Source organism: Cynara cardunculus (assembly GCF_001531365.2).
Source record: "Cynara cardunculus var. scolymus isolate 2C chromosome LG 7, CcrdV1, whole genome shotgun sequence".
Lineage (NCBI taxonomy): Eukaryota > Viridiplantae > Streptophyta > Magnoliopsida > Asterales > Asteraceae > Cynara > Cynara cardunculus.
The window spans coordinates 14,042,223-14,054,004 of NC_037534.1; the positions used below are offsets into that span (position 1 = coordinate 14,042,223).

Sequence of the window (11,782 nt, forward strand, 5' to 3'; positions counted from 1 at the left end):
TATTTGTTTGCCTGTTCTTTACTTTGAGGTTTGGCATTACCGCATTAGATTTAGGGATCGTTTGGTTGGTTTTTTATTAAGTTCTATATGAATAAAGTTGTCTATATTACTTAATCTGTTGGTATATGTTGTAACAGTTTCTGTTTAGGAGAGTTGTTTCATAGATGTAAGGAGCATGTTTTTTAATTCGGAGAGACATATTTGGAACAAGAAAACCTTGGTTTTCTACATAAAGCTTAAGAAGATTACTGGACAAGTGACTTTCTATATCATTAAGCTATACCTAAGCAAGTAAGTTGTTAGTCCCATTAAGCTCATTAAGCTGCTAACAAACAGACCCTTAGACTTTAATCCTTAGACCTGTAACTTTATGAGTTTACTCTTTACATACTATGACACTAATTTTATAATATCAGTGTTCCGTTAACTCGTATAAATTGGGTTAAATGAATTTTGGTAGAATTGTGCATAACATATTTGTACCCTATGCTATACCAACTTGTACCTCAAACTAGTTTTGTGTCAAAAGTTGAGTTTATACTTATATTTGGTGTAGAGTTGAGAATCTAGAATTGAAGGGTTAAAACCGCCAAATGGTTAAACTTATATATATATATATATATATATATATAATTAAATAAAAATAAATATATATATATACACATGTATGCATGAGAAGGTGGTTTTCATCACAGTCTCTTCTCTCGTCTCTCTCTAAAACTCTCGTCTTCTCTCTAAATTTCACGTCAAGTTACTAAGGGAATGAGGGTAACAAATATATATTTGGAATTCACTCTCCGAACCCTTCTTAAAGGTATAAATTTCATTCATTTTCATTATGGTGTTTATGTTAGGGTTCTTGAGAGCGGTTTATAAATTATGTTTATGTCTAAGTTTACAGATTGATGTTGTTAAAATTATGAAATATTTGATTATGATATATTTGATGCTTAGAATGCTAGAATTATTTTAAATTGATTTGGAAATAAAAACGGTAGATTGTACTTTCAATATGGTGAGATTGAGGGTATATGTTTAACTGCACATCAATTGTTCGGTTAAATGTCGAAAATAGTACAAATGTATGATTAAGCTTAGGTTAGCGACCATTGGACTTGTTTTACTGTTTTGTATGTTGAAGTATGTTTATAGAATGTAAATGTAGCAAATCATGGAAGTTGGATCATAAAAGTTAGTCGGGAATTGCATAATCGAATTTTACGGACAATGCAACTCCCGTAATTTGTCAGTGTATAACTCACAAACCGTAAGTCAGAATAAGTTCGTATTTTGTATTTAGAAAGATCTTACTGTATACTACAACTTTAATGAAGAGTTGAAAATCCAGTTATGGCTCTAAGTGGCCCGAAACACTGTGTTTTTTAGGCTGTTTGCACTATATTCAGGATTAATCTCAGTTTTGTAAAATTCATATAAAATAGATGGATGATCCAAATGAGATGATTCCAAAACTAATAGACACGCATGATACCAACCTACAACATTCATTTAGAAAAAATATAATTTGGATTGGTCTTTAAGTAGGGTAAAAATGCTTAGAAATAAGATGGACAGAAGCGGTTCTATCGAAAAAAAATAAGGCTAAGTTTTACGTTTAAGTTTTCAATTCGTATTTGACTGTCCTTCTTGAGATCTACGTTGTTTAATTACATTAAGACCTAACTAATTTTATTAGAATTCTTATGTTATGGTTTCTATGCTTTGTAAATTGTAACTCGTTCATGCATTCGTTAGGCACGCGGACAAGTCAAACTTGATCATGAATTTCCGTTTGATCGTGTGTTAATGGTCAAATTTAGTTAAGATACGGATTTCATATCTCACTTGACACGTGGATAGTCATTTGTATAAGGCTTCGTAATCCAAATAAATTGGTTCCAAATTCTCATTGTGCTCATCAATTGCTATTGAGCTTTTGTTTCCTTTCGAAATATGATGTACATTCTTATTTGGAACATGGATCATTTTGATCACTTGACTTGTTTGATTGCATCTATATTGAACCATTTTACTATAGACTCAATATTYRGGGGCACCGGTATTGAGATGTTTCCATGGTGACTAAAACGATCATGGCGTCCTCATTTTTGTCCTTAAAGGTGGACTTGATTATGTACCGGTTGAATAGAGGGTGTATGGATCGAGCCTAGTAACCGTTGTCGGATAATAAATTATGGCTGTGGTTAAATCCACGAAGAGGATTGTTGTGTTGTGCTTGCACCCCTTTCCTCACTTATGCCTGAACGGAGAGATCGTCCTTTGAGAACAACACGTCCTCGTGATGCGGTTTGCTTCGGACCCTTGACATGATTTTGGGGCATTTTGACTTTCTTTTGGATTATCACTTTGCGTTATAAATTGTTTTTGAACTTGTTATCTCATATCCATTGTTTAGTTATTATTATCTGTTCACTGAGCATTAAGCTCAGCCGAGATTTTCTTGTCCTAGGCAGGTACATGACTTAGCAGGGATTTTGGGGTGAGAGCTACGGAGATGACAATATTGAAGATAACTTATTACGTCATACTTTTGTTAATTTTTGATGACTAATGTAGATATACTGGTATTTTGGAATCGTATTCTGAGACATGTTATCTCCGTTTGTGGTTATATAATTATTTTTTGGTAAATTATTAGATGCTCTGTTTTATATAATGCACGTTGATTTTTTTTTAAACCAATTGTGGCATCTCCCTTCTTTTACCATGTGGGACAAGAATGTTACAAGTTTTGGTATCAAAGCTATATGTTATGATTCTGTAGTACAATTTAGGTTTGATCTATGAGGAATGGATAGAGCTAAGATAGAACTATCCTAAGCCTTATGCATGTTAACAATTTGGAATCTAGTATGTATACTTGGTCAATTCCCAAACTGATTGTTATTTATTGGCGATCGAATTCAGGAAGTTACTTTACTACCAATGAAAATGGATCACTTTGATATCATCCTTGGCATGGATTGGTTGTCTAAACATCGAGTGACTATCGACTGCAAAGTCAAACAAATCGTCTTCGGTGACGTTAATGAACCCGAATATGTGTTCCAGGGTGTTTTACCTGAGAAAGGGACTCGTGTTATCTCATAAGTAAATGTTAAAGCAATGGTATGGCAAGCATGTGAAGGGTTTCTAGCTTCACTACAAGATCCCGAAGAGGTATGCCATAAACTTGAAGATATTCATGTTGTTAATCAATTTCAAGATGTCTTTCCATATGAACTTCCAGGGGTTTTTCCGGAAATGGAAATTGAATTTACAATTGATCTTGTTCCGAGATCTGCTCCTATCTCAAAAGCTCCATATCATATTGTTCTAACCAAAATAAAAGAACTTAAGGAACAACTTGAAGATCTTTCTAATCGGGGTTTCATTCGACCCAGTGTATCTCCATGGATGCACCAGTCCTATTCGTTAAAAAGAAAGACGGACCGATGCGGTTTTGTATTGACTATCGTGAACTAAATCGGATCATGGTACGTAATAAATATTTCTTACCCCGTATAGACGATCTCTTTGATCAACTCCAAGGAGCAAAGTATTTTTCTAAGATTGACTTAAGGTCTGGATATCACCAATTCTGAATCAGAGATCAAGATATTCCTACGACTGCATTCCCTACTCGATATGGTCATTATGAATTCATTGTTATGTCATTCAGGTTAACTAATGCTCCAGCAGTTTTTATGAATCTTATGAACCGGGATTTCAAAATTATTTGGACGACTTTGTTATCGTTTTTATTGACGATATTCTCATATATTCAAAGTCGAAAGAAGATCACGAAACTCATTTGCGTATTACTTTAGAAACTCTTCAAAATAAGAAGTGGTATGCCAAGTTTTCTAAATGTAAATTTTGGTTGCATCAAGTGGCATTTTTGGGCCACATTATCTCTGGCGAAGGCATTAAAGTCGATCCTGCAAAGGTTGAGGCCATCACTAACTGGCCAAAACCAACAAATGTTTCTGAAGTCCGAAGTTTCCTAGGTTTGGCAGGTTACTATCGACGGTTCGTTGAAAACTTTTCCCAGATCGCGCTCCCTATGACTAAACATCTTCGAAAAGAATTTGAATTTGTTTGGGGTAAAGAACAGGAAAAGATTTTTGAAGAACTGACAAAGAGATTTATTACAACGCCTGTTCTTGCATTGCCATCTGGATCGGGAGGTTTTCAGGTTTATAGTGATGATTCTAAAAGTGGTCTTGGTTGTGTTCTAATGCAGCACAACAAAGTGATTGCATATGCTTCTCGCCACCTCAAACCTTATGAAGTAAACTACCCTACTCATGATATTGAGTTGGCAGCAGTCATTTTTGCACTCAAAATATGGAGTAATTATCTGTACGAAGAGACTTGTAATATCTTTACTGATCATAAAAGCTTAAAGTACATCTTCACGCAAAAAGAGTTGAATATGCATCAACAATGGTGGCTCAAACTTCTTAAGGAGTGCGATGTCCAAACTCAATATCATCCAGGCAAAGCTAATATATTCGCGGATGCCCTTGGCCGTAAAAGCATTGGTAACATATCGTCTTTAACCGTTCAATCCCATATTGCTTTGGATATAGAACGTATGGGTATTACTTTGTGTTATCATTGTAGAAATGAAGTTTTGGATAGTCTCACGGTTAAACTAGCTCTTGTATCTCGAATCAAAAAGGCTCAACAAGAGGATGGAAACCTTTGGGCTATCTTACAAAAGGCTAAAGATGATTCACAATCTGATTTTCGAGTTGATGATAAAGGTATTATTTGGTTTTCTAATAGACTTTGTGTACTTGACAATTCTAAACTCAAAGAAGCAGTTATGAGTGAAGCCCATAATTCACTGTTCTCGATTCATCCCGGATCCACTAAGATGTACCGAGATCTAAAACAGTACTTTTGGTGGAACGGTATGAAACGAGATATAGCGGAATACATGGCAAATTGCCTTACTTGCCAGAAAGTGAAGATTGAACATCTATGGGCTAGCGGATTATTACAACCATTAGAGATTCCAGTTTGGAAATGGGAACATATCTCTATGAATTTTGTGACAAGATTGCCGAAAACTCATAGACTACATCATGCTATATGGGTAGTAGTTGACCGTTTGACAAAATCAGCTCATTTCCTACCTATACAGGAGACGTACCCTGTTACTAAACTGTTTGATCTATTCCAGCTGGAAATAATGAGGTTGCATGGCATGCCAGTTTCTATCACATCAAACCGACATCCCGATTCACTTCTCGATTCTGGAAAAGTCTTCACCAGGCTTGGGGTACGCGATTGACTATGAGTTCAGCTTCTCATCCACAAACAGATGATCAAACTGAACGAACTATTCAAACTCTAGAAGATATGTTACGGGCTTGTGCTCTTGAGTAGTCTGGTAGTTGGGACGAGTATTTATATCTTGTGGAATTCGCGTATAACAATAGTTGGCAAGCTAGTATAGGCATGGGCCTAGACGAGGCTTTATATAGTCGGAGATGTAGAACACCGATATGTTGAAATGAAGTGGGGAAACGAGCTATTGAAGGACCCAAACTTTTCCAGATTACTACTAAACAAGTCGAGATCACAAGACAGAAAATGAAAGAGGCTCAATCTCGGCAGAAAAGTTAAGTTGGGAAGCATTGAAAACATTTAGAGTTTCAAACGGGTGATCATTTCTTCCTAAAAGTTTCACCGTTACGAGGTATTCGTAGGTTTGGAATTAAAGGTAAACTTAGTCCGAGATATATTGGACCTTTCGAAATACTTGAATGGGTTGGAGAGGTGGCGTATTGCCTAGCGTTACCTCCCCAACTGTCACATATTCATAACATTTTCTATATCTCGTCGCTCCGTGGATATCATTATCACCCTCTCCATGTGATTGATTATCCGTTGGACAAATTTGAAAAAGATCTCTCTTATATTGAAGAGCCAGAGGCGATAATTAGTCGAGAAGAGAGACAAATGCGACGAAGGTCAATACCGTTCGTTAAAGTGTTATGGCGAAATCATTTCGAGCGAGAAGCCACATGAGAAACGGAGGAATCTATGCGAAAGGAGTACTGTTATCTCTTCAAGTCATGTAAGTTCTCTAATCCTATCTAAATTTCGAGGACAAAATATTCTTTTTAGGAGGGGAGGATTACAATATCAGTGTTCCGTTAACTCGTACAAATTGGGTTAAGTGAATTTTTGGTAGAATTGTGCATAACATATTTGTGCCCTATGTTATACCAACTTGTACCTCAAACTAGTTTTGTGTCAAATTTGAGTTTATACTTATATTTGGCGTAGAGTTGAAAATCTAGACTTGAAGGGTTGAAACCGCCAAATTGTTATATATATATATATGAGCTTTGGTTCAAATACTAACCAAGAAATTTATGTTAACTATGCTTAACCAAGATCAACCAATCATAATCTACCTTTTCTTTATGTTCAAATGTAACTCATATATTAAATACAAGGGTAATTAGGTAATTTGACATTTATGTAACTCCCAAATAATTAATTGGGAGTTACAAATCTAAAAAATCTCACTAATTGATCATGATGTAATATTGTATTTGATTTCATAYGTGTTCATGATCATAATTTACAAATGATGTTCTCCATATAATGATATTGTTTCCGTAAGTGTAAAAGATTTTCATATCGTCCGAGTAATAATATGAATAAACATATTGTAAAACAGATCGACAACAATAGAAATGACAAAGTTAAAATCGTCTACGACTACATTCGGAATTTGAATTCCGATAATGAAGAAAATGATCAAAGCATTCCTATTGGTAAGTGATTAGTATGACATTTGAATTCGTTTAAAAAAACACATATCAAAGGTAATAGATGTTCACATCGATATATACGCACAATCACATCACATGAATATGAACAGTATCTGTAATTCATGTGAACAGAAGCTTCGTACATGTTCATGTACATATAACAGAGTTGGCTCCTGAATATACAAAAGATGTTCATACGGTTCACATGTTGTTCATATGTCTAATCTTTTTTCTTTGATGTGTTTTGAGGATATACACAAGTTGTTCATATGTCTGACAACTCGTGTATCAAAGATAGATTAGTTTTTACCTAAATACCATTTGACATTTTGTTCACATATGTTAATTGAAAATATTAATTTAATAATTAATTTTTACATATCATTAAATCACAACCGTTTATTATTCAAATTAACAGCTAAGATCGGTTAACAAAGTTAACACGATAATCTTGGTTAGCATTTGAACCAGCCCCTATATATATATACATATATATATAGATATATATATATATACATATATATATACATATATATATAGATATATATATATATACATATATATATATATACATATAGGGGCACGTTCAAATGAAAACCGTGCATTTCTAAGAAACCGTGTAACCAATTTCGACCAATAGGAAAATTCCTTTTTTTCTAATTAAATTTAATCAATAAGGGTATTTCGATCATTTACAATATTTTCTATTAAATATGGAAGTTATTAATAAATCTTATATTAAGAAAATTGTATAAATGGTAACATTTAAATATTTAATTATATTAAAATATTAAAAATTTGGATTTCATATATTGTTATGAGTTATAATCAGGAAACGTGTCTTGATGAAACAACTGAATTATAGAATGAAATCATCAAAACGTAGATGAACAAAAAAAATCCACAAAAATGAAACAAGTTTCATGAACGTGAAACCGGTTCATGTTGCAAAAAAATTAGGTGAACCGAAACATTTTTATGGTGAACTCGTTGCATTGATGATGTTAATTCTTTTTTTTTTATGAGAAGCAAAATGAAACCGGTGCATTTTGAAAAAAAATTATGAAAAGGAAAATGAAACAGGTTTCATGAACGTGAAACCGGTTCATGTTGCAAATAAATTAGGTGAACCAAAACATTTTTATGGTAAAACTGTTGCATTGATGGTGTAGTTGATCCATTTTGTTGATGAAAAGGAACATGAAACCGGTGCATTTTGAAAATAAATTACGAAAAAGAAAATGAAACAGGTTTCATGAACGTGAAACCGGGTCTTGATGCAAATAAATTATGTGAACTGAAACATTTTCATGGTGAACTCGTTGCATTGATGGTGTAGTTGAGCCATTTTGTATTTCGCTCGTCATGAACGAAGTGCATGATGAAAACGGGTAAATGATATTAATCTGCTACATAATCTTGAAGATTGTAATCTGCTCCAGAATCTTCAAGATTGTAAGGACTAAAAGAATGATTTCATCAAATCGGTGGTGAAATAAGAAAATTACTGAACATGAAATAGTTTTCATGAAAGTGAAACTGGTTCATGGCAGTATTGAGCCTGATAAGTGAAATGGTTGTATAAGTGAAACAATTTCATGTTGTATTATAAACTTTTACGGATCCATCTACCAGTATAATGAAAATTACGAAATATGATCAGTATTATGTGGATTAGTCTGTTGATTAAATTTTGAAACCAATTTCGTTCATATAATGTAATTCAATTCACTCCATATGATTGAATATGGTGTGTTATATTCATTTTTTATTTGATATGTTTTATTGATGAATATGATTTAAAGTTAAAAATAATATATTGCTTTAAAAAATGAAAATAGTGTCATTAATATCGAGAAGGATGTTACCAAATGTTAAATTTTGTTTACCATTTTTGCCTTTACTGTTGAAATAAAATAAAATTTTAATATATATATTTTTTTAATTTCCTAAAATAAAGTAAACTAATCTTGGCCATTGATCAAGGAAATGGATGGATGAGATTGGTTTACACGGTTTATACAAATAGAGCAGGTTTTTATTTGAACGCTCCTCTATATATATATATACACACACACACATGTATGCATGAGAAGGCGGTTTTCATCACCGTCTCTTCTCTCGTCTCTCTCCCTAACTCTCGTCTTCTTTCTTAATTTCACGTCAAGTTACTAAGGGAATCAAGGTAACAAATATATATTTGGAATCCACTCTACGAACCCTTCTTAAAAGTATAAATTTCATTCATTTTCATTATGGTGTTTATGTTAGGGTTCTTGAAAGCGGTTTATAAATTATGTTTATGTCTAAGTTTACGGATTGATGTTATTAAAATTATAATATATTTGATGCTTATAATGTTAGAACTAGTTAAATTGATATGAAAATAAAAAGGGTAGATTATAGTTTCAATATGGTTAGATTGAGGGTATATGTTTAACCGCACACCAATTGTTCGGTTAAATGTCGAAAAGAGTAAAAATGCATGATTAAACATAGGTTAGCGACCATTGGACTTGTTTTACTGTTTAGTATGTTGAAGTATGTTTATAGCTTGTAAATGTAGTGAATCATGGAAGTTGGATCATAAAAGTTAGTCGGGAATTGCGGAATCAAATTTTACCGACAATGCAACTCTCGTAATTTGACAGTGTATAACTCACAAACCGTAAGTCGGAATAAGCTCATATTTTGTAGTTAGAAAGATCTTACTGTATACTACAACTTTAATGAAGGATCTAAAATCCCGTTATGGTTCTAAGTGGCTCGAAACAGTGTGTTTTTAGGCTGATTGCACTATATTCGGGATTAATCTACAGTTTTGTAAAATTCATATAAAATAGATGGATGATCCAAATGAGATGATTCTAAAACCAATAAACTCGAATGATGCCAGCCTACAACTTTCATTTAGAAAATATAATTTGAATTGGTCTCTAAGTAGGGTAAAAATGCTTAGAAATAAGAGGGTCGGAAGCGGTTGGATCGAAAGAGAATAAGGCTAAGTTTTACGTTTGAGTTTTCAATTCGTATTCGGCTGTCCATCTTGAAATCTACGCTTTTTAAGTACGTTAAGACCAAAGTAATTTTATTAGAATAGTTATGGTATGGTTTCTATGCTTTGTAAATAGTAACTCGTTTATGCATTCGTTAGGCACGTAGACAATTCAAACTTGATCGTGAATTTTCGTTTCATCGTGCATTAATGGTCAAATTCGGTTAAGGTACGGATTTCATATCTCATTTGACACGGGAATAGCCATTTGTATAAGGCTTCCTAATCCGAATATATTGGTTCCAAATTCTCATTGTGCTCATCAATTGCTATTGAGCTTTTGTTTTTTTTTTTTTTTGTGAAATATGATATACATTCTTATTTGGAACATGGATCATTTTGATCACTTGACTTGTTTGATTGCATCTATATTGAACCATTTTACTATAAACTCAATATTCGGGGGCACTGGTATTGAGATGTTTCCATGGTGACTAAAACGATCATGGCGTCCTCATTTTTATAGTCCTTAAAGGTGGACTTGATTATGTATTGTTCGAATAGAGGGCGTATGGATCGATCCTAGGAACCATTATCAGATAATAAATTGTGGCCATCGTTAAATTCAAGGAGAGGATTGTTTTGTTGTGCTCGAACTCCTTTTCCTCACTTGTAAAACCCATTTTTTTAATATATAATATTATATGAGCCTTTAAATATTTTTTTTAATTTATTTGAAGTGTTAAAATATTTACATAATAAACTAAATGAAATAATTGTACAAAATCTTAAATAAATAATGAAAAAAAAGACAAAAAGAAAAATAAAATAAAATTGTTTTCTTTTAATTATTGTACCAAAAATGTGATATACCACATCAGGAGGGGTTTAGTTGTCAATATCAGAAATTTCAGGGAAGAAAATGTCATCTTTTTCAAAGTTGAGGGACCTGTTTTGCCAAAAGTATATAACTGTTTGGAGAAAACGACCCATCAGCCTAAAACTCGCGATTTGTTCGATTTCTTCAACTAATAAACCAAAACTCTTGGCATATAAATTGTAGAGCTCTGGCTTAGGAACGTTTTGTTTCAAGTAGCTCGAAAAATCGTTGAGTTTTGAGAGAGAAATATGAGTTTGAAGTTTAGAATCGAAAATCTCGGTTTTTCACCGATTTTGGGTGARATTCTTAACCAAATCTCTTGATTTTTATGTCTATGACTTCGTTTTTAAGTACTCTATCAAACCCCAGTAGCCTCATGTCTCATATTTGTGTTTTCGTTGTTCGATTTTTATGTTTTTAAGTTGTTGAGTTTTAGTTTTAAAAACAAAATTTAAATGAGTAAATGGAACTCATTTTTTGATGAAAATTCATGTTCTTTATGTCAAAGTGTTGGTAAAAATATTAACAAAAGTTTGTGTTGGTCCCGAAAGGGTCTACAAGATAAGAAACAGTTTGTAGAAGGGGGGGATGAATACAAACACAAGGTTTAAATATATATTGATAGAGAAGATCAATACAGATTTTACAAGACTGTTTGCGGAAAGATAAGATAAAGAAAAACTTATCTAAACAATCTTTGGTTACACATGAAGCTATAGCAAACACAGAAAAGAGAAAGCTATATGAAAGATCCTTTACTTAAGCTAGAGGATGCTTGAAGTAAGAATTAGGTTGGAGAGTGATGCGCGCACTCTGCATGGAGAATAAACACTTCTATTTATACCCAGTGCATTAAATGAACATTTAATGCAGTAAGGTAGGGTTTAGAGTGCGTGTCAAGCCTTAAGAGGAAGGCTTGTCATTTGTTACAGTGAATAGTACAAAAGCACTATTTTTAGCAGACATCGTTGCTTAAAGTTGGTGGACAAAGAGTCGACTAATCGGCTCCGTACCGTACTAACTTTTGCAAGGGTATGGGTTTGTCCTTTGTGTGCATAAGGACAAGACAACAACAATCATGCTAAGCAAGCTTCCTTTGATCGCTGA

General features: G+C 33.3%; 1 protein-coding gene across 1 annotated transcript in view; it reads left to right on the plus strand.

Moving 5' to 3' along the window:
• The window catches only part of LOC112515211, a 53,140-nt gene extending 50,029 nt beyond the window's left edge, over positions 1-3,111 (plus strand). Inside the window, exons 6-7 of the mRNA XM_025121881.1 lie at positions 2,578-2,585; positions 2,929-3,111. Of these exons, the coding sequence (XP_024977649.1) occupies positions 2,578-2,585; positions 2,929-3,111 (191 nt within the window). The remainder of the gene's footprint in view (positions 1-2,577; positions 2,586-2,928) is intronic.
• The last annotated feature ends 8,671 nt before the right edge of the window (positions 3,112-11,782 follow it).